Below are 23,561 nucleotides of genomic sequence, written 5' to 3'. Positions count from 1 at the left end.
ACACTCACATTCACACCTACGGTCAATTTAGAGTCACCAGTTAACCTAACCTGCATGTCTTTGGACTGTGGGGGAAACCGGAGCAAACCCACGTGGACAACATGCAAACTCCACACAGAAAGGCCCTCACCGGCCACGGGGCTCGAACCCGGACTTTCTTGCTGTGAGGCGACAGCGCTAACCACTACACCACCGTGCCAACCGTGCTTGAGTGTACTAGTGCATCTCAAAAAATTAGAATACCATGAAAAAGTTCATTTTTTTCATAATTTAATTCAAAAAGGTAAACTTTCATATATTCTATATTCATTACATGTAAAGTGAAATATTTAAAGCCTTTTTTGTTTTAATTTTGATGATTATGGCTTATAGCTCATGACAATCAGAAATCCAGTCTCTCAAATTATTAGAATATTCCCTAAGATCAATCAAAAAAAGGATTTACAATACAGAAATGTCCAACTTCTGAAAGGTATATTCATTTATACACTCAGTACTTGGTTGGGGCTCCTTTACCATGAATTACTGTATCAATGCGGTGTGGCATGGAGGTGATTAGTCTGTGGCACTGCTGAGGTGTTACTGAAGCCCAGGTTGCTTTGATAGTGGCCTTCAGTGTATCTGTATTTTTGGGTTGGGTGTTTCTCATCTTCCTCTTGACAATACCCCATAGATTCTCTATGGGGTTCAGGTCAGGCAAGTTGGCTGGCCAATCAAACACAGTAATATCATGGTCAGCAAACCATTTGGTAGTAGTTTTGGCACTGTGGGTAGGTGCTAAGTCCTGCTGGAAAAGGAAATCAGCATCTCCAAAAAGCTCGTCAGCAGATGGAAGCATGAAGTGCTCTAAAATCTCCTGGTAGATGGCTGTGTTGACTTTGGACTTGATAAAATACAGTGGACCAACACCAGCAGATGACATGGCACCCCAAATCATCACAGACTGTGGAAACTTCACACTGGGCTTCAAACACCTTGGATTCTGTGCCTCTCCACTCTTCCTCCAGACTCTAGAACCGTGATTTCCAAATTAAACGCAAAATGTACTTTCATCTGAAAAGAGGACTTTGGACCACTGAGCAACAGTCATTTCTTTCTCTCCTTAGCCCAGATAAGACACTTCTGACATTGTCTCTGGCTCAGGAGTAGCTTGATATTAGGAATGTGAAAGTTGTATCCTCTTTCTTGAAGATGTCTGTTTGTGATGGGTCTTGATACACTGACACCAGCCTCAGTCCACTCCTTGTGAAGCTCTCCCAAGTTCTTGAATCAACTTTTCTTGACAATCCTCTCAAGACTGCGGCCATCCCTGTTGCTTGTGCACCTTTTCCAGCCACCTTTTTCAGCAATGACCTTTTGTGGCTTACCCTCCTTGTGGAGGGCATCAGTGATTATCTTCTGGACAACAGTCAAGTCAGCAGTCTTCCCCATGATTGTGGTTGTGTGTACTGAACTAGACCGAGAGATACACTGTGTTCATACTGTTTTACTCAAACTCGAAATGAAATATTCTAATATTTTGAGATTTTTTTTATGTTTTTGTACTGTATGCCATACTGATTAAAATTAAAATAGAAAAATGCTTGAAACATTTTAGTTTATGTGTAATGAGTCTATAATATATAACATTTTCACTTTCTTAAATAACTGATGGAAAATATTGAACTTTTTCACAATATTCTAATTTTTTGAGATGCACTAGTATGTGTGATAAAGAAGGGGTTCTTGTTGTTAAATCTACATAGACCCTTGAATTTGGAGACCAAAACATCATCAGATATGGTCTTTTAAATTAAGTAAGATTAAATCTTTGCTGTGAGGAATTAGAGTTGAAATGTTAAAATTCTCTTTGTCTGTGACAATCCTAAGATACTTGAGGAGAAAGACACGCCCACACATTTTTCCATTTCGTTGACGTCATTAGTCAGGCTCTGGGAGAGTTCAGAGCGCATGCGTAGTGGTGGACGTGGCAAAGACGTCACACACCGGAACCTGTCAGCACGGAAACGGCTACCTCTGAATCTGTCGGCATTTCGGAAAAGCGACATATTTTCGAATTAACAGTAAGTAAACGTATACGGTTTGTTTTAATTGTGTTGGTGTTTTTATTAAATAACTTTAATTCTTGTTATATTACATTCCGTGTAACTGGAACTTTTGTCGAGTCTTTCTGTTAGCAAACAAAGCTAACCAGCTGACAAGCTAACGAAGCTACGTAGCTCGAAAGCTAGCATTATTTCACTTTCTCAGTGGATGTCTCGAATAGGACCGTGTTCCCTATACATGTGCACTACATAGGATATGATGTGTTTAATGTATAACGCCTCTTCGCCTCTATGTAGTGCACTCTGTGGGCGGTAGGGAGTAATTTGGGCGACATCCCAGGTATTTTAACCGAGCCTTCGTCACTAAACATTTTTGGTGTTAGCTTTTTTACCATGTATGATTATTGTTTGTTAGTTATATAAATTTGACACTAGTGTCAAAAAAGGAGTTAAACTTATCCCGACATTTTGTCACCTAGGTCGTATCAGCTTTCCTAATTATACAATTGTCCGAATGAGCTGGAAGCTTCTCGCTTCCAAAACTGTCGATTTTTCAAATAGCTGCTGAAATGTAGGTATTTGATCCTCACATAACATTCCCAGCTTCTGTGATCTAACTGATTTAGTGCGAAGTTTAGAGCCAAAGATTACCTTAATAAAATATGTGCTTTAACATATTACACACTTATTAACCATGACCCCTTTCCCCCCCCCCCCACAGATGAAGCTGGGGATTGTTCAGGAGCGCTCATCTCTACCAAGTTCCTAGTGACCCTCTGCCTGTTCAGTAGTTCTGTCTTTAAATCACAATAAACCACCGTAGAGGTGTTTACTTTGGACTTTTGGGAATTACCAGTACACCTCACTGTGGTTTCCAGTATCATGACTTGCAGGGATCGTACCCTGGAGTTCCAGTCTGCCTGCAAGTCTCTGCAGGGGAGACAGATACAGGTAGGACACGAAGCTCATTGTCCTGCCCAAAGCTCGTTAAATATAGAGCATTTCACAGAATCCAAGATTCCATCGTGAATAGACCTGTCAGTGTGACAAAGTGCAAACATTCAGGGTTTAACCGAAGTACTTTGGGTGACGTACAGTAATATTGATATTGTTACAAATGTCTCGTGATACTTAATACACCTTTTTTTGGGAGACACCCGAGATATATATATTATAAATATTTGCTTTTGATAATTTTCTACGGTTTTAATCTTTAAAATGTTAAGCTATTAGTTTTTTTATTTTGGGACAGCAGTCTTTCCTTGACTTTACCTTGAATTTCATTACAAAAAAATACGTGAAGACAAGCAGTTCCATTTTTCTTCAATCTGGATTTTTTTTTTTTTAAATGGAAAGAACATGAAAAAATATATATAAAAAGCAGGATGTAAGAGTTTTGTACAATTTGAGAGCTTAAGTGGGTGATTTTTTTTTTTTTAAATATACATACAGTGGGGCCAAAAAGTATTTAGTCAGTCACCAATTGTGTAAGTTCTCCCACTTAAAAAAATGAGAGGCCTGTAATTTATCATAGGTATACCTCAACTAGGAGACAAAATGAGAAAAAAAAAATCCAGAAAAATCACACTCTGATTTTTAAAGAATTTATTTGCAAATTATGGTGGAAAATAAGTATTTGGTCAATAATAAAAGTTCATCTCAATACTTTATATACCCTTTGTTGGCAATGACCGAGGTCAAACGTTTTCTGTAAGTCTTCACAAGGTTTGCACACACTGTTGTTGGTATTTTGGCCCATTCCTCCATGCAGATCTCCTCTAGAGCAGTGATGTTTTGGGGCTGTCGCTAGGCAACACAGACTTTTAAATACCTCCAAAGATTTTCTATGGGGTTGAGATCTGGAGACTGGCTAGGCCACTCCAGGTCCTTGAAATGCTTCTTACGAAGCCACTCCTTCGTTGCCCGGGTGGTGTTTGGGATCGTTGTCATGCTGAAAGACCCAGCCACGTTTCATCTTCAGTGCCCTTGCTGATGGAAGGAGGTTTTCACTCAAAATCTCACGATACATGGCCCCATTCATTCTTTCCTTTAAACGGATCAGTCGTCCTGGTCCCTTTGCAGGAAAACAGCCCCAAAGCATGATGTTTCCACCCCCATGCTTCACAGTAGGTATGGTGTTCTTTGGATGCAACTCAGCATTCTTTCTCCTCCAAACACAACAAGTTGAGTTTTTACCAAAAAGTTCTATTTTGGTTTCATCTGACCATATGGCATTCTCCCAATCCTCTTCTGGATCATCCAAATGCTCTCTAGCAAACTTCAGACGGGCCTGGACATGTACTGGCTTAAGCAGGGGGACACGTCTGGCACTGCAGGATTTGAGTCCCTGGCGGTGTAGTGTGTTACTGATGGTAGCCTTTGTTACTTTGGTCCCAGCTCTCTGCAGGTCATTCATTAGGTCCCCCCGTGTGGTTCTGGGATTTTTGCTCACCGTTCTTGTGATCATTTTGACCCCACAGGGTGAGATCTTGCGTGGAGCCCCAGATCGAGGGAGATTATCAGTGGTGTTGTATGTCTTCCATTTTCTAATAATTGCTCCCACAGTTGATTTCTTCACACCAAGCTGCTTACCTATTGCAGAGTCAGTCTTCCCAGCCTGGTGCAGGTCTACAATGTTGTTTCTGGTGTCCTTTGACAGCTCTTTGGTCTTGGCCATAGTGGAGTTTGGAGTGTGACTGTTTGAGGTTGTGGACAGGTGTCCTTTATACTGATAACGAGTTCAAACAGGTGCCATTAATACAGGTAACGAGTGGAGGACAGAGGAGCCTCTTAAAGAAGTTGTTACAGGTCTGTGAGAGCCAGAAATCTTGCTTGTTTGTAGGTGACCAAATACTTATTTTACCGAGGAATTTACCAATTAATTCATTAAAAATCCTACAATGTGACTTCCTGGATTATTTCCCCCCATTCTGTCTCTCATAGTTGAAGTGTACCTATGATGAAAATTACAGGCCTCTCTCATCTTTTTAAGTGGGAGAACTTGCACAATTGGTGGCTGACTAAATCACACACACAAACAGCATGCATGTGCAATGGAAAGCATATCAGGGGAGATTTGTGAGAAAATAAAAGTTAATGCGGCTTGCTTGAATAGAATAAAACCTTACATGGTCATTCGTTCAATACCTCCACAAAATCTGTCCATAAGGGCTTTGTATATTTAACCTACTTGGGCCTTAATTGAATAAACACATTTTTCTGAAGATGAAGAGGGAAAAAAATTATCTTTTCCATAATATAAATGCCATTTACTATCCACCCACTCTTTTTCTTCCTTTTGTGTTTTACTTTTCTAGGCTATAAATAAAAAGTATAAACTAATTATTTATTTATTTGGAAACCTCACAGTTTACTGTACTGCATATTTTTAATTTAAATGGTACCTGTCATGATAGAATGCCTGATATTTTTGACTCTTTCTTGCTTGTAGTGATGTGGAGGGTGTGTTTTTTTTTTTTTTTTCCCCTCTCCTCCTTCCTCTTTCCTCCTCTCCCCTCATAAGAAGTAATATTCCCAGTCCTGCCTGCTCCCACAGATGCACTTGATCAATCTGGCATATTTTCAGATGAATACATTGGCTGGTTCAATTTGTCAAAATATAAGCAAATTAGTTACTTAAAGGTCATAGGCAAGGGTCAGAGGTGGAACGTAGAATATCAACTTTATTTTCTAGAAGAACGACCCAAAAAGCTAATTCAATCTTCCTGGTGTCTAATTTGCACCCTAATATTGAATAAAATGATTAAAATATACTGGTTTGCGCAAGTTCCGAAGGGTTGTTTACATCTCACTTATGCGCACTTTTATCGCCAGGGGGCCGTCGTCGTGACGTCATTCAAGGCAAACAGACTGGGAGCAGTTCTGTGTTTACTTGCGAACTGGGCACACGTGTACGGACTTTGGTCGTGAGAGGTTGTGTAAAATGTCTGAAAGCGATAGTGATTTTGAAGTAGGAACTTTCCAAATTGAATATCGAGAGGTGAAACCATATATGTATGAACTTGTGGCTGTTGCGAAGCAATCTATGAATGTGGCTCACTGGTTTGACTGTGCGGCCTCGGAATCGGACAGTGACTCGGCCGACTCTGATTGCGGTAACCCCGGACCTCAACAAGACTCGCGCCCAAACGATTTATCCTGGTAGTTATAATAAATTCTTACTTTCGGCATAATACTAAATAAGAGCCCTTTTGAAGAATAATTAAACTGCCCTCCCTAGTGGATATAGGTAACGATTACTTGACAGTGCACCGGTAGGCCACATTGGGAAATGCCACGGATGGCAGGCTAATGTCAATATATTGGGCCTGACATCTCATCTGTCAATGATTTTTTTTTTTTTTTTTCCCCAACTACCGAGCATTTAAATGAAAAAAGTACAAATGTTTACCTCCAATCTTCTCCTTTTTGCTTGAGCGTTGCTGGTCCATTTCTTCTTTGACTGCTTGATTTGTGTTTGAATTTTTTTTGGACCAGCGTCAGGTTTGAGCCTTCTCTGTCCGACGCTAACACCTAAACTCTCCAACAGATGGGGATTCTTCAAAAATGAATCGTCGTCGAAGTGATCGGAGCACAGAGTGGCGTATTTACCCGGCTACCAACCCTCTCGCTTCACGTGTGCAATCCACTCTCTCTACCTCTTCTCTTTCGGAAAAAGCCAACCCTCTCGCTTCACGCGCACAATCCACTCTCTCTGCCTCTTCTCTTCTTTCGGAAAAAGCCAACCCTCTCGCTTCATGCGCACAATCCACTCTCTCTGCCTCTTCTCTCTCGAAAAAAGGTAAAAACTTCTTCCTGAACCGGTCCCGTTGTTACAGTTCACTGTGCAACATTAAGGCATGGTTTTTCTTTGGAAATTCCCAAACGCACGTCTGTACTCAAGCCAAACGGCAATCCGTTAAACGGAAGTGGACTCAACTCAGGCAATTTGTTTATCTTGAATGACGTAACGAGTCAAGCGGTCACGAAAATCGCCGAGCAGAAATTCGCCGCGATCCGCGCTAACTTATTTTAGTTATTGCGTATTAACAATACTTCTTGGGACCAGAAGAAAATTACAGAGGGTTTTTTAACATATAAAGTTTCAGATGTGCATAAATTGAAAACCTTTGCCTTTGATCGTTAAACCACCGTGACCCTGACTAGGATACAACGGTTACTAATGTTGAATGAGTACAGGGATGTGGGATGTGAAAGACATGTACTTGTTTCTGATCGTGCTCACAAGCCTTGCGTCTGTGAAACAGCAGAAAGGGACAAGACTGCGGTCTCTGGTTATTGAAGAATATGTCGATCAGTTGATTACTTTTTAGTTTTGCGTAGCTCACTTTTAAAATGTTTTCAAATGTGATCTCCCCCTTTTCCACAAGGTGACATGGTTCCCTGAGGTCTTAATTAAATGTCTGTGACATGCTTTGGTCAAAATACCACAAGGATAAAGCCCCACAGCTTCCTTCTCACCCTGTCCAAACAGCCCTGTTCAAAATGGCAGATTTGAGCAACTGTTCCTTTAAATAATGAGCCGCTGCTAAACCCACCCTCCACACCCGACAGCCAACCAGGTCGCACTTTCTTCACGAATATTCTTTTGCAAAGACGGTTCTCAATCCATGAGTGGAGATACTCTGATGAGGGAGTGGCATAATTCTAATGAGCTCCCCTTGTGACATAGGAAAAGGAGCCGGATTTGAACGGCTTGTTGAAGGGCGTGTTTTCTAAAATAGGCAGCACAAAAGAAACTGACTGGGTTGTGTTATTTCACATTGACACAAATGTATGTGCACAAGCACTGAAGGTAATTTTTCCCCTTTTGAATCTATCTATTTTAACCAAACTTGCACACATTAGGATTTTTGTGTAAATTCTGTATTTTGTTTCCGCTTGTTCGGATTGCTTTGTTTGTCACAATGTTGGTCCCTCTGATATGAAAACAGTTGTCGTCCTTCGGTATTCGTATGTTATGTAATGTGATCCTTTGTCATGTTCTGCTGAGGACATGACACAGGTTGCTCTGTAACTTTTGTGCCATCGGTTTCATATTTAAACTTCTAAACCTGTTTAATGCCATGAAGTAGTTCTCATGTTGCTTTAGTTGCTTATTAATGGTCATGGAATGTTTTGTAGCATTTCAAGCAGTGACGCATTCTCTTTAGTTTCTATTCCTAGGAAATATTCAAGCAGAAATGTTATGGTGTTATTTACTTTGGTGATCCTAATGTTACCCAATTTTAGCATTCTTCAGTTCAGAAGAAGGCTGTTTAATTATTCCACTGTACAATATGTTGGATATTTTAATACATCCTCAGTTATATTACTGTTTTTCTCCATTTTACAGAATGGTCCACTGGCAAAACCCAACCATAATGCTCTTAAGCAGCGGAGTGACTTCACACTCATGGCAAAGTAAGATTTGTAAATGTATAAATGCATTTTATTTTTTTGACAAATTTGATATACAGTACCAGGTAAAAGTTTGGACACCTTCTCGTTCAGTGTTTTTTCTTTATTTCTATTAAGACACTTAATGTCTTAAAGTAACGATGGATGTCGTTTCTCTTTACTTGAGCAGTTTTTGACATGAATGACTACAGTTGTGGAATAGGGCTATTTACTGTGTTTTTATTATTTACTATTTACTTTTTGATCTCAAACACATTAAAAAGGTAAGAAATTCCACTAATTAACTTTTGACGAGACACACCAGTTAATTGGAAAGTATTCCAGGTGACTACGTCATGAAGCTGGTTAAGATGATGCCAATAGTGTGCAAAGCGTCAAGGTAAAAGCTGGCTACTTTGAAGAATCTAAAATATGTAATGTTTTTAACACTTAATTCCATATACCGTATTTTTCGGACTATAAGTCGCACTTTTTTTCATGGTTCGGCTGGCCATGCGACTTATACTCCGGTGCGACGTATATATGTGTTTGTTGTTTTTTTTTCACCGCGGAATAACTGGAGCTGATGCTGAGTCTGACGACAGCCACGCAGAAGAAGAGGAAACGGCGCTTCGTCTGCCGCTGGAGTTGGCAGAGTTGTTCAGAAGCGACACCGAGGATGAGGAATTCAATGGATTTGCTGATTTGGAGTGAAATCGCCAGCTTGATAAACTTGATTGACCTGTGTTTTATTATTAATGATAGGCCTATAGTTATTTAAATAAGTTATGTAATGATTTTAGGCAGTGCTTAATTTGTGAAGTGGGAGGTCCTGGAACGCAGGAGGTGGGTGGGTCCGGCGACTCAAAAAAAAGGTGGGGGGTGGTTTACTATTACTTTACGCACACGCGCTTATTGTGTGTGTAAAAAAAAAAATATATATCAGACATTATGATCTTAGAAAACGCTTTAGTGACGAACAGTTACAGACAGTAATATGTCGTGATATGTTATAAAATATTATTTTTATTAGGCTATATATTAAATTATATATTAAATTTATCTTCTAAAATAACAGACTACTCATATCACAACCGGTTTATTTCACCATTGGAGATCAGATCACACAAGACATGAGTTAAATTACTCTTTTTAAGGATTTAAGTAGGGTATTTAAAAGCGTTTTTTTTTTTTTTTTCACTAGACGGTTGTCTTTGGAGATGATATACCTATAGCCTACTTGACCTCTGATTTAATGAAATAAAATTCGACAAAAATGAAGAATGACTCTCCTCGATGATGACTACAGCTTTAATAACACAGATGAAAGAGCCATGGGGCGATAATAAGCCCTACCGGTAAAAATAATCTAAAAGCAAACTGATTAATGCATCAGTAATAGGCTACTAATATTAGTTATAATAATAATATAGGCTATTAGTAATAACGATAGTGATAGTATTAAAGATAGTAGTAGATATTTAAAATAATCAGACTAGGCTACTTACAGGGCAAAGGGCGCGTTATCACTGCTCAGCTGTTCGTTTATTAAATAAACAATGCAGTCGCGCAGTAACCACGCGCCGCTTATCAGATACAATCACAGATTCTATGGATAAAATAACCCTTCAAAAAAGTGCGACTTATAGTCCGGTGCAACGTATATATGGTTTTTTTTTTTCGTCTTCATAATGCATTTTTTGGCTGATGCGACTTAAACTCCGGAGCGACGTATAGTCCGGAAAATACGGTATGTTCCAAATGTTACTTCATAGTTTTGATGATGATGCCCTTTGTCACTAGTCACATGTACCAGCGAAATTAGCTGTCAACCTGTCCGTACATATACAACATACAATTGACATAGGGTAGACAGGACAGGAAGACAGGGATAAAGATAAAAAGGAAACACAACATGAGGAGAGATGAGGGAACCCCCCACACACGCGCACACACACTATGCTCCTGTCAGGAGTACAGTGTGGGAACATTTAAAAAACCTTTGCATAAGCACACAGCAACACAAGTACACTTTAAACATGGGACTTAAGGGGGGGAGGGGAGGAGGTAATCCAGCACAAGCAAACAGCCATCCGCCCCTGCAGCCATGAAGGTGCTGGTCACGCACCCGCTTGTCACACACCTGCTTGTCACACTGGGGGTAAAAACTGATGTCTTCAGTATTGTTCTACAGTGTAGAAAATAGTCAAAATAAAGGGAAAAAACAACAAAAAACGATAAATGAGAAGGGGTGTCCAAACTTTTTTTGGCTGGTACTGTAGCTCTTACCATTTTCTGTGTTTTAATTCCCTCTACGTTTGTGTTTCTTAGGAGAATTGGAAAAGACTTGAGTAACACGTTTGCTAAACTGGAAAAGCTCACAATTTGTAAGTACTTGGCTGAAATTGCCTGCACTGTGTCAGTAGGCTTTATGATCTTGAGTAACCCTCCTCATTTTTCAGTGGCCAAAAGGAAATCTCTGTTTGATGACAAGTCTGTGGAGATCGAAGAGTTGACCTACATTATAAAGCAGGTCAGAGGTCATTCATAAAATTTTCAAGTCAAGTCTATAGAGAATTGGATGTTGACACACAGAAGTATATAGAAGTTCAAAATAAATACTGACTGAGCTCAAAGTGCAGACTTTCATTAATAACGCAATATCACATGACCAAGAGTGCGGTTATACTGAATCAGCACGGCTGCGGTTCGCTGTAGGTAGTATTCATTACAGCCGCCTGATTGTGAGTTTGATGTTGCTTTTATACAACAGTCTACAAACAAGAACTTAACATCAAGTCACTGATTCTTCAAAGACAATAAATAGATCCTGAAGAAGCCCCACACACACACACTTTTTAGCCCTTCAGCGAGCGAGCTAGCTAGCTCATATTGATTTTGTAAATGCCTGTTAAAAGTGCTTTAGATGAAATTGGCATCCCTTTTTCCCTCTGTCTTCATCGGACGAGCTTTCATATTTTAATTAAATTATATTCGTAAAGAATATTGCTTGACATGTCTATGATGCCGCTAACACTAATGTAGTAGCATCCCAGTGCAATTTTAGGAAATGTAGACACTCTTGGAATAATGCTCAACCAAGTAAATTAGTGGACTGGAACTAAGTAAGTTATTCCACGAAATCAAGTCATACATGAGCTGATGGTTGACAAGACGTGTAGCACTGAGTTGGCTATAAGCCATGTATGATGAGACGGAGTCAAATAAATGTTTGTCTATCCGCATTCACTGGATTTTGAGAAACTTAGCATTTTTTTTTTGCAAATTCGATAAATGTAAACTTTGTACAAAACATCTGACAATTTCTCCTTAGAATGTAAATATTGCTCTTTTTTTGCAGGGTGTGTGTTTATTTCATCCTCTGTTGGTTTAGCAACACGCCGCCATTTTGATTTTGTTGTTTTTTGGCGTTTGGCAAACCTGTTTAAAGGTGCGTTACCATCACTGACTGGGCTGGAGTGTGGAATTATTTTTTTAGCCGTTTGTTTCTTTTAAATACTTGATAACAAAGCTGCCATTTTGTTTTTGTTTTTTTTCTACTCATGGTCTGAGCTAGTAGCCAGTCAGAGTGTGCGATTGCTCATATCCAGTGGATGTGGACAGAATAATGTGCATTATTCCCTTATTATTACACGGATCATTTGAATACTCAGTTCTGATTGGTCAATTATGGCATTTAGCAGTCTGAAATTTTTTATTTTTATTTTTTTCCCCCTCACACTGTTGCTGTGGACCATGTCATTAGTGGAAGCAATACAATTTTTAAATTAATATATCGATTTCTTTAGTTAGTGTCCATGTTATAAGCAGGATAATGTACAGCAAGCCGATCATTATCGCAAAATAAACCCCTTTAGAGGAATTCAAGACCCCTCCACTTCATGTCAGAGTCCTGCATCACCCTGTTGGGGTTGGTTTTACAATAATGACCGGCTCACTGTACATTCTCCCTGACTTATTCCACTTACAAGTAACCAGGTAAAAGGGCTAGAGTTGAAGTGTAATACTTACCTTTGGAATCTGTTGCTGTAAGAAGTCCAAAGAGTTGTCAATGCTTAAGGAACCCTCCCAAAGGGATCAATAAAGTTTTATCTAAGATATTTTAAACCTTTTCCAGAAAAACTCAAATGGGCAAGTTGGTTATTTGCGGGGAGAAAAAAAAAGTGTGTTTCTGTTTCAGGACATCAACAGTTTAAATAAACAGATAGCACAGCTGCAAGACTTGGTGCGCTCCCGAAGTGGACAAAATGGGCGCCACATTCAGTCACATTCCAACACGATTGTTGTCTCCCTCCAAGTAAGAAGTCTTGTCTGATCATCTCTGCAAACTTCTTTATTGATTATCATCTGTTGTGTTTGATTCACGTTGACAAGAACGGTTATCCTGCTGAAACACGTACAAATACAACAGAAGCATCCTGCATTGCACGGAAGTAAACTGTCCTCTGTTCTAATGTTTGCAGTCCAAGTTGGCTTCGATGTCTAACGATTTCAAGTCCGTGTTGGAAGTGAGAACAGAGGTAAAGTTTATTTACTCGTTGGTTATTTCACTCGCATGCTTGGAACATGTAGCATTTTTCATGCATCTGTCCCTCCCTCATATTTCCCTAACCTGAGAAGTGTTGTTGACTGACTTGTCTTGATATGTGCGCTTCTCTCTGTGTAGAATCTCAAGCAGCAGCGCAGCAGAAGAGAACAGTTCTCCCAGGCGCCAGTGTCCGCCTCACCTCTGCTCGCCAACAACTTCAGTAAGTTGACAAACCGCTGCAGTTTTAAGCCTTCAGAAAGGAAATAATCTCCGCAGACCTTTTGCGCATATTAATACACAAAGGACTGAGTTTTATTAATAGATTAATTAATAGAACTGGGGCAGCACAGTGGTGTAGTGATTAGCGCTGTCGCCTCGCAGCAAGAAGGTCCGGGTTCGAGCCCCGTGGCCGGCGAGGGCCTTTCTGTGTGGAGTTTGCATGTTCTCCGTGTCCGCGTGGGTTTCCTCCGGGTGCTCCGGTTTCCCCCACAGTCCAAAGACATGCAGGTTAGGTTAACTGGTGGCTCTAAATTGACCGTAGGTGTGAATGTGAGTGTGAATGGTTGTCTGTGTCTATGTGTCAGCCCTGTGATGACCTGGCGACTTGTCCAGGGTGTACCCCATCTTTCGCCCGTAGTCAGCTGGGATAGGCTCCAGCTTGCCTGCGACCCTGTAGAACAGGATAAAGCGGCTAGAGATAATGAGATTAATAGAACTGTTCTGATCTTTTCTTTTCAGATAGCTCAGTATTGATGCAAGATGAGTCTAGAAGCCTTGGCAGTGACGTGGCCATTGACATGGATTCAAAAGCCAATCCCCTCCAACTGCAGCTCATTGATGAGCAGGTGTGATTCACTGTCCAGATTTTTTTCACTTCTGAAATGCTCTTTATTGCTGGCCAAAAATTAATTGTAGCCGTTTTATTTTAGATGATTAGGTTTATTGACACTCTCTTATTTAGACGTTCTTTGTACTGACTGTCATAACTGTTCCTATATTCTTTAATTATGGTGTGTGTGTGTATATAAATACATGATTTAAATCAATTTGTGACTCCGTTTCTTTTTTTGGTCCTTGGCATCATGTGTAGGACTCGTACATCCAGAGTCGAGCAGACACCATGCAGAACATTGAAAGCACCATTGTGGAGCTGGGTTCTATCTTCCAACAGCTGGCACATATGGTCAAAGAACAGGAGGAGACCGTACAGAGGTGAGGAGGAGGAGAATGCTTGGATAATGTTGTGTGGTGTTCAGTACAAATTTATTAGCTATCCCTTTCAGTGTTTCCCACAGACCAGGTAGCAATTTGTGGTGCCCCACTGTACCGATGAGGGAATCGTGCGCGGTGGTGTCGTGGCGGTCGGTGGAGTCGGTCATTGGGGTGTATGCAAAGTGTTTACAGCGGGCGGTGTTCAAACATACAGTATTTTTCTTCAGAGTCACCTGCTGGGACTATTTTAAAGCTACAAGAAGCATTTGAGATTATTCAGTTCAATCTAAATTCTTTTAAGTTCTTTAAGAGAAGACGGCTAAAACAGTTTTTCCCAGAACCCTGCCTGGTTTCATTCCTCGACCCAACTTTACATTACAGGGCCGGCCATTAGTTTGCTGGGCTTGATGTTGGTGGAAAACCTGTCTTTTAAATTTATGAAAATTACTCACCAAAATTGAAGTTAAAGTTTAGTTTTTACCTTAGTTTTTTGCCTTTTTGGTGGCAATCTTTCAATCATTCTTTAGTTGACATTCAAGGAATAAATTGCATAAAACAAGCTGGATGTTTTTATTTTAAATATTGAACTTAACACTTACCTCAACCAATACTAAAATGAAATGTAGTATAATGTAACAACAAAATAATAATAAAATAAAATATCATAATTAGATGTAAGAAACCACTTAAGGTAACACCAAGGCAACTAACAATAATGAAAAAGCATTACCCTAATTGGTGCAAAGCCTGCATGCCCTATCAGAACATTTAATTCAGCTGCCAGTGTGTGTGCGTATCAGTGATGCAGTGATGGTTTATCTACTTCGCCAATAAAGCTAATAAAGATGTTTCTTAAAATATTCAGATTAGAGCTGCACCGATTGCAATTTTTTGGGCCGATTCCGATTTTCCATGGAGTGTGACCTGCAGATACCGATTTTGGCCGATTCCGATTTCATTTTTTCAAGCCACTTCACAGCACACACAGACTATTTTCTTTTTACCTTTTCTTTAATAGAACATTCTGCCAGATTTTCAGTAATAAATTTTCAACACCTCAAAGGTTGAAAACAAACAAAGACATTCTTTGTAAAATCTTTCTTCATGTTTGGCATTAACATATTAATTCCTGAAATAGGAAATTCACACAAACATTTTTTCTTTTCCCATCCAATATCTGGCACAAAAACAACTTCCCCCTCATATATTATTTGCCTACTGCTATGGAACACACTTTCATAAGCCTATTTAGATCTGAAAACTTATGCCTTATGGAACAACCCATTTCTTCATTCAGTATCAAAATACAAAAATAATTTCCAGTCATACTTGTACCATAGCCATTCTATCATCTTTGTCAAATGTGTATTTGTAGAGTAATTTCCGATGGAATCAAGTGCAACCAAGGTTGTAAAACAAACATTTTTTTTTTCCTCTCTCTCTCTTTGTACAAATCTAATAGACTAACGTATTAATTCTATAATGGGAAATTCACACAACCACAAACATTTTCTTCTTTTCACATCCAATATCTGGCACACAAAAAAAATCACTATTTGGATATCCAAATATAGTGAATTTTTTTTTTTGTTGTTGTTAACGGCGCGCGCGCGCTGGAGCTCGTTAGGCGCGCAGGACTGACACTGTTCTGTGCAAGCGCAACATGATCGCACTACAAAGCATGTTCAAGCTGCCAGTGTAGCTGCAGTCTTTTTAGTTGCGAATTGCGAGTATTTCCACTTTCATCTCTGTGAGATACACAAGTTTTGATCAGCAGAAAATCGGCATATTTTAATTTTGCCCAGCCGATCGCCGGTCATGGCCGATCACGTGAAAATCAGCCGATTCTGATCGGCAGTCGGTCAATCGGTGCATCTCTGATTCAGATTTTATGCTTCAGATAGCATCAACTAGGCATCCCCGCGAATATAACACTTTATTTAGGCTAGTGGGAAATCCTTGTTTATTGTAAATGTCAAGCCATTATTAATAACTTAAGCGGGATAAACGGGATAATGCAATAAGGCCGGTTCCTCGCGTCAAGCTGCTACTGTATGCATCAAAATTGGTTTATAGCCTGACTCAGGGATGTCCGTTTCCTGTAAGCCAAGAAGGCTATGATAAAGCTCATCACAAGCACGACGTAGGCTACCGTTTAAAATAAGGGGTCGGAAGGCGAATCGGGAAGGCTGTGTTATTTTTAATTAGCCTAACAGGCAACGACAGGCCTGTGTACATGCCTCTCTGTCTGTCTGTGCACGCGCGTGAACGAGAAGAAAGAGCACTATGAATGAACAGAACGATACGCAACGGAATTTATTTATTTTTTTTTTCCAAAATCGCGAGTCTGATTGTGGGGCGATAGGAATCCATTGTGTGGCGCTGCGCCACACAATGGTCTATGTATGGGAAACCCTGCCTTTGGTTAGAGTTGTTTGTTTAACTGAACCTTATTTTCCTATCTACTTGGGTCCAGATTTGAACTACAATTCACAGTCTGCAGTTTCTTTAGTTATTTTGGTAAACACAGGCAGGTGTATCTCTGTAAGCATCCTTTCCATGTTGTCAGACACTTTTATAATAACATTTTGAGCCGGCCAGTGGCGAAAACAAGTGGTTTACTTTGATGCAGGTAATTTCCCCATAGGATTACATTATATAGCTGTTTTGCAGTTGATGGTTATAGCGTTCTAACTCAATACTGGGCTGATTTTAACAGGTTTTTGTCCCTAGTTTAAAAAAAAAAAGTTACCCAAAAGATGGGAAAATAAGGCCCAAGTTAAAAAAAAAAATCCTGAAGATTCCTTTTAAGTAAAAGTTCTAGTGTCCTTGTACGTTCAACAGCTTTTGGCTGCCTGAAAACTGACTGGGATACAAAGTTAAAGTTGAATGAAATGTAATGACTTTTATGCACAGCAGCTAGTTAGATAATTAAAGCTGTACTGCCTTTCAGATTTTTCAAGTGTAGGTCATGAAAAGAATTTTCCCTGATGCCCAATTAAATTTTTTTCTGGGCCGAAAGCTACTGAATTTGAATCACAGACTTTCAATTTTTATTTATTTATTTAAAAATAGAACAGTTAATGAATTGAGGGCCACATGGCTCTAAATTCACTATTTTTTTTCCTGCTTCACCACGACTCAATTCAAGATACTGTGTCATGCATCACGTGCTGGGCTTTCACTGTTCACGCAAGGCATTGTGGGATACACATTTGAAACAGGAGAGAAAAATGGAGGACGCGAGTATGTGAATGAAACATGAAAGAACGACTACAGTAATGGAAAGCGAGAAGAAAAGACGTTGTTATATACGAAGGAAAGGAAACGCAGGACCAAACTAATAAATATCGATCAGCTGTTCGTTAAGCAGCAGAATGATGGAACTGTCCGTGCATAGTCAAGGTAAACCTGCACATGCGCGCACAGACTTCCTCTGTCTGCTTGACTGTGCGAAGTGAGCGAGTAATTTCATGCACATTATTTGCAAGGGAATCCCCTTAAATTAAATAACTTTCCAGCCACAGAATGGCCTGTTTTTTTTTTTTTTTTTTTTTAATATATTGCAGAAATAAACATGCATCACAATGACTAAATTTCATAGGTTTTTATTAAATCGAAAGGCCATCTACTTTTTAAGTGGACTAATACAGACTAACAAATGACCATGTGGTTATTTTCCTCTTCTAACATAGCATCTTGTCCTTTCAAACGTATCACATTGTCCTTTTTGTGTCTGTCCTTGGCAAGTTTTTGGCCAACGTTTTGGCTGCGAGTTGTGGTATGTTGTCCTCCCATTGCATGTATTATCTGCAGCTTGCTAGCTTTATCTTATATCCCTATGTGAAACTGCAAGGAGACTGCGTGTTCTACTGGCAGGAGTGTTGTATGATGCACTGCTGTTGCTTGACCCTTTTTGTTCGCTTTTCTACATGCTTGCACATACCTACGTATTTCATGATTCTGCAAAGATCGACTGTCATCCGTACAGGCTAAATAATCCAGCTAGTTAAAACCATTTGACTAGTTAGATCACTGTTCAGCCCATTTGTATAGTGCAGAAGGCTTCGGGGGACATATTTAAGTTCCAGTGTTAAGTTTAAACATGGCTACATACTAAAATGAAAGTTTGTTTTGGAAAAAGTCAATAAGAAGGGTTTTTTCCTCCTCCCTCTTTTTTTTTTCCTGGTTGCTAAACTATGGAAGTGCAAATAGAAAACTAATTACCAGGACGTGGAATCGGCTTGATGGGTGCCAGTGCTGTTTTGTCCACCTCTGAAGCAGATGTCAGTCTTTTAAAGGAGAACTGAATGCATTTGAATTTGAATCAAAATTCTATATCTCATTTTATTAAATATAGGAATGCATTTTTGATAGCTATTTTGTCACTGCTATAGCAAGTTGCGTGTTTGATTCGTTGAGACCTGTGCGAGACATCGTAAGATGGAAGTAAAACATACAGGGGAAATCAAAGTGGCCAACATTGTCAAAAGACGCGCGCGCCTTCTTTCGAATACTGATGTAATCAAGCCGGAAGTTTTGTTTGTTCTGATAGCAGTCAGGAAAGTTTGAAAAAAAGTAGGCAGTAATCGTCATTTAAACTTGTTTTTGTGCAATATTTCGTTTGGAAAACAGGTTTCAAAACCTGTTTCACCTGGCTGACACTTCACGTTTCGAAGTCTCGCACAAGTCTCGTGAAGATCGCGTGGATAAGCGACGCCTGCCGTGGACCAAACGAACCAAATTCAACATGGCTAAAAACCGAATAGGCCGATAAGTATAATATTTTAATTACAATTAGTTGCCAATACGAGTCACGAGATAAGGTTACTAAAACCGAAAACGTAATTGAATAACACTTTAATTAAGAAATAAAGCAAGTTTAAAAATGACTTCAGTTCTCCTTTAAGTAGCATTAAGGGATTGTACTAATGAAATAAAAACAACCAAATCCTTTGATTCTCAAGCAAGCCATTCATGAACCAATAGTCCTCATTAATACAGTCTAAAATGAATCAGAATATTATTTTGGAATCGAGATCGGGTAATGTTTTACTATTCAATAGCTAGAATTATTTATCCTTGCTTATTTTAGATTAGATTCACTTTATTCATCCCACATCAGGGAAATTCGTGTGTTAGAGTAGCAAGAAAATGTCAAACAGATAAATAAAACTGAAATAAAAATTAGACAAAAGAAGGATTAAATACCGAGGGCTATTTTGCATTATCTACCGTGAAAAAGTATAGAAAATTTGCCTTATTGAAAAATTGCACATTACAGGTAGACTCTGTGTGTGTGTGTGTGTGTGTATATATATATATATATATATATATGTATATATATTAAAAAAAATGAGTGATTCCACGCTTATGGGTACTGAAATGGGGACATGAACTTATTTTTAAAAATTCACCTAAAACCATTTCTTTTTTTTTTTTTTACCATCAGGTCACAAAACATGTAATCTTTAATGAATGATATGTTAAAAGATAACTTTAATTTTCTGAGATGTAATAAAAACATTTATATGCCAAAGTCAAGCCTATGAGTTCCAAAATGATGTCTGTTACATTACTTCTGTTACGATTGTCCATCTCGCGTCTGTTACAAATTAATTACAATCTAGCTATATACCATGTTAATCTTATTGAAAGAATGTGTATGTTTATTCTACTACACATGTTTATTAATTATATTTGCTAAAACATCACCTTCCTATGTTTCAAAAAGTAATTCTACATTGTTAAAATTGAGAATATATATGTCCACAACACTTCTGTTACGTTCTGACTTTGGCATATAAATATGTTTTTATTACATCTCAGAAAATTAAAGTTATCTTTTAACATATCATTCATTAAAGATTACATGTTTTGTGACCTGATGGTAAAAAAAAGAAATGGTTTTAGGTGAATTTTTAAAAATAAGTTCATGTCCCCATTTCAGTACCCATAAGCGTGGAATCACTCATTCATTCATATATATATATATATATATATATATATATATATATATATATATATATATATATATATATAATACATGTGCAAGTATGCATAAAAATAGTTTATAGGCCCTAAACTATTTATGCATACTTGTATTTAAAAAAAAATGTATATATATAATTTTTTTTTTTTTTTTTAAATACAAGTATGCATAAAAATAGTTTAGGGCCTATAAACTATTTTTATGCATACTTACACACGTATGTGTGTGTAAAAAAAAAAATAGAGTCTACCTGTAATGTGCAATTTTATGTGCATAACAGAGTATTTAGCATTAAGTGCGATTAAACTTGGATATTCATGTTTATCTGTATTGAACACTGCTCAAGGGTAATTTTCCTTGTTGTTCTGTAGGATTGATTCTAATGTGGAGGACACTCAGCTGAACGTGGAAATGGCCCACACCGAGATCCTCAAATACTTTCAGTCCGTCTCCTCCAACCGCTGGCTCATGATTAAGATATTCCTCGTACTGGTGGTCTTCTTCATCATCTTTGTGGTTTTCCTTGCCTGAGAGGGAAGCATCATGAGGAACGATGGGATTAAGAAGTGGATGGCATGAAGTAGCCATGGACTCTTATTGGGCGATGTGCAAAAAAATGAAGTAGACTGGACAACAGTAACTTTGCCACAAGAGCGGACAAATCGTACCATTTGTGTGTTTGTATGCTTTTACTGAGAATGAAAAATGTTAGATAAATTATAGAAACTTGTGTGGTTAGTCGTCTCGCTCTCTGTATAGATTGATGAAGGCAGTTTTGAAACATCTTGCCCTATTCAGGGAGTGATGTCAGATTTGATTCTTGTCTTTTCTTTCATACCTTGAGTCATATACATTATAAACACTGAGCCTTCACTTACCATACTTACTTTCAGGAGAAGGCGAATTTTGCGAATGGTTTGATTCTGCAAACTGGTTTAGATTTTTTTTTTTTTTCTGACAGTGTTATCAGCAGTCAGTGATAACAACATGAATGATGTGAAAGACTTGCTTTTACGATAAATTAACATGATCACTTGTACAGGTCTCCCTGTGATAAACTTGCCATCTTACATGTGCTTCATCCTGTCTCCTGTTTGTATAAAGGAGAATTATTCCTTTGATAAAACTAATAATGGCCTTGTAATGGCTTTATACTGTAAATTGTTAAGAGTTCCTTATTTTCCTAATTTTTATTTTCCAAAGCAGATAGCAAGCTAGGCATTCTTGTCTCATGATTTTACGCTTTTGTATAGTGTAAATGAAGACTTTGTTTTTAGTGCATTGTTTACTATTTGTGACTTAACCATAAAATGAGCCAAAACAAAAGCATTACTTTTAAAACAGTACAGTACAATGTGAAGTTGTAAAGTGATAAGCTTCGGATCAAACTGCATTTGGTACTCCGTCATTATAAATGCAGAGTTTGCAAAATACCCAGGTTTATATTATGAGGAACAAACTGCAGTAAATTCTGAAAGACCCAAGTCTCCCAATGTTCAGTTTCGTAGTCAGTGCTTTCATTAGATGGTTCAGTTCTACATGCCCCAATGTGTAGCATATTATTTAATGAACACTTTTTTAATATGTTTCCTGACTTTTTTTCTTTTTAGCTTAATTACTTGCCTCAACTAACTGAATATAGTAAGTGATTTCTGGAAAGGATCTGCATATTAAAAACAAATCTACAAAACTGAATTATTTTTCTTTGTTTATAGCAACTACTGTATGTAGTTTAACACAAAACTTTCCTGTACGTTCTTGATGTAAGCCCACAGGGTGGTGTGATGTGGCCTGAAATTGATTATTTTCCAATAACCGCATCTGCTTATTATTACAGGTTAGACAATGTGGTGATCTGCCATACGGGTCCCAGTGAGCGAGCTGTTACCAAATAGAATGATAGTGTATGTGACTGAGGACATGAAGATAAACCTGTGATTAGCCTTGCAGCAGGCACTACTTTCAGAGTTATTGTTATAGAAAATTAATCAACACCTTCTGACCAATCAGATTTGAGAGTTCTTTGCTGTGGGATAAGCATTTTATTAATACGGAGCTTGAGAAATTATGTATAGTAATTATAAACAAATATTCAAAAAAAAAGTCACTAAACTGAGGTTTCAGCTGTTTCAATCAAACTTTCAATCTTTGGTATATGTGCAGAGGTGGACAGTAATAAAGTACATTTACTTGAGTACTGTACTTGAGTATTTTTTTTTGGAAACTTGTGACTAGCGGCATGGTGGTGTAGTGGTTAGCGCTGTCGCCTCACAGCAAGAAGGTCCGGGTTCAAGCCCTGTGGCTGGTGAGGGCCTTTCTGTGCGGAGTTTGCATGTTCTCCCCGTGTCCGCATGGGTTTCCTCCGGGTGCTCCGGTTTCCCCCACAGTCCAAAGACATGCAGGTTAGGTTAACTGGTGACTCTAAATTGACCGTAGGTGTGAATGTGAGTGTGAATGGTTGTCTGTGTCTATGTGTCAGCCCTGTGATGACCTGGCGACTTGTCCAGGGTGTACCCCGCCTTTCGCCCGTAGTCAGCTGGGATAGGCTTCAGCTTGCCTGCGACCCTGTAGAACAGGATAAAGCAGCTAGAGATAATGAGATGAGATGAACTTATGACTAACTTCACTACATTTGAAAGACAAATATCGTACTTTTTACTCCACTACATTTCTGTCAAGGTCCTTGTTACTATGAAACAGCTTTGAAAGTGGATTTTTGTTTGTTTTTTTGTTTTCTTTTCGAAAATGGGATTGTTTTTTTCGCAGGTGACACTGAGACAGCCTGTCAGTAATCACTAGGGTCACTTCACATCCATAGACTGGATAAAATCAAGTTCAGTGATTTCTCAGCAGCGTTATTTGAACGCGATCAGTTGGTGGCAGAATGGAAGGAGGCGGTTCTTCTAGGGAATGCACGCACTCGTGGCCATACCTAGAACCCATGTTTCAGTTTTCTGAAAGGATTAAAGATTCATTTTGTTTTAAATGTTTGCTTTGTTTGTCGAAAATGGAGCACGTCACGGCCTACAAAAACTCAACATCCAACCTGTGGAAGCATATTGAGGTCCTGTATGTAAATGTTTTATTCCAAGAGAAAACTTCCAACAAAGTTGTCTGTGCTTTTAGAGCTAGTGATAACATTGCAATAGCAGAGGTTCCAACTTGGGAAATTGCAAAGAGGGAGATTCTCCCTCTCCGCGAGTAGCTCGGAGGGAGACAAGTTTGAGCGCCACAGGCACAAAGGCAAGTTTTATATACAGTCGTGTTCAAAATAATAGCAGTGTATTTAAAAACATGAGTAAAGCTCAAAATCCTTATAATAGTTTTTATTTCCATGCATTGGGAACACTGCACATTATATTCT

The 23,561-nt window shown here is 38.7% G+C and overlaps 1 protein-coding gene across 1 annotated transcript; it reads left to right on the top strand.

The window, feature by feature from the left end:
* The first annotated feature begins 1,968 nt into the window (after window positions 1-1,968).
* Window positions 1,969-22,391, top strand: stx5a (syntaxin 5A). Its single transcript, XM_060927942.1, has 11 exons — window positions 1,969-2,063; window positions 2,767-2,996; window positions 8,401-8,468; window positions 10,776-10,831; window positions 10,907-10,977; window positions 12,646-12,762; window positions 12,929-12,985; window positions 13,132-13,213; window positions 13,732-13,838; window positions 14,084-14,205; window positions 20,569-22,391. The coding sequence occupies exons 2-11, from the start codon at window positions 2,928-2,930 to the stop codon at window positions 20,726-20,728; spliced, it is 909 nt and encodes a 302-aa protein (XP_060783925.1). The 5' UTR covers window positions 1,969-2,063; window positions 2,767-2,927; the 3' UTR covers window positions 20,729-22,391.
* Window positions 22,392-23,561: the final 1,170 nt, after the last annotated feature.

The sequence above is a fragment of the Neoarius graeffei genome, chromosome 8, assembly GCF_027579695.1.
Source record: "Neoarius graeffei isolate fNeoGra1 chromosome 8, fNeoGra1.pri, whole genome shotgun sequence".
Classification (NCBI taxonomy): domain Eukaryota; kingdom Metazoa; phylum Chordata; class Actinopteri; order Siluriformes; family Ariidae; genus Neoarius; species Neoarius graeffei.
The sequence above is the reverse complement of the archived record's forward strand: the minus strand, read 5'-3'. Positions and strand labels throughout refer to the sequence as shown.

Bases quoted from the DNA above. Each gene is read 5' to 3' on its own strand.
- stx5a (XM_060927942.1), top strand. From the start codon at position 2,928: ATGACTTGCAGGGATCGTACCCTGGAGTTCCAGTCTGCCTGCAAGTCT. The intron at 12,763-12,928 runs GTAAGAAGTCTT...TAATGTTTGCAG, and splicing joins CGATTGTTGTCTCCCTCCAA to TCCAAGTTGGCTTCGATGTC. The intron at 13,214-13,731 runs GTAAGTTGACAA...TTTTCTTTTCAG, and splicing joins TCTGCTCGCCAACAACTTCA to ATAGCTCAGTATTGATGCAA.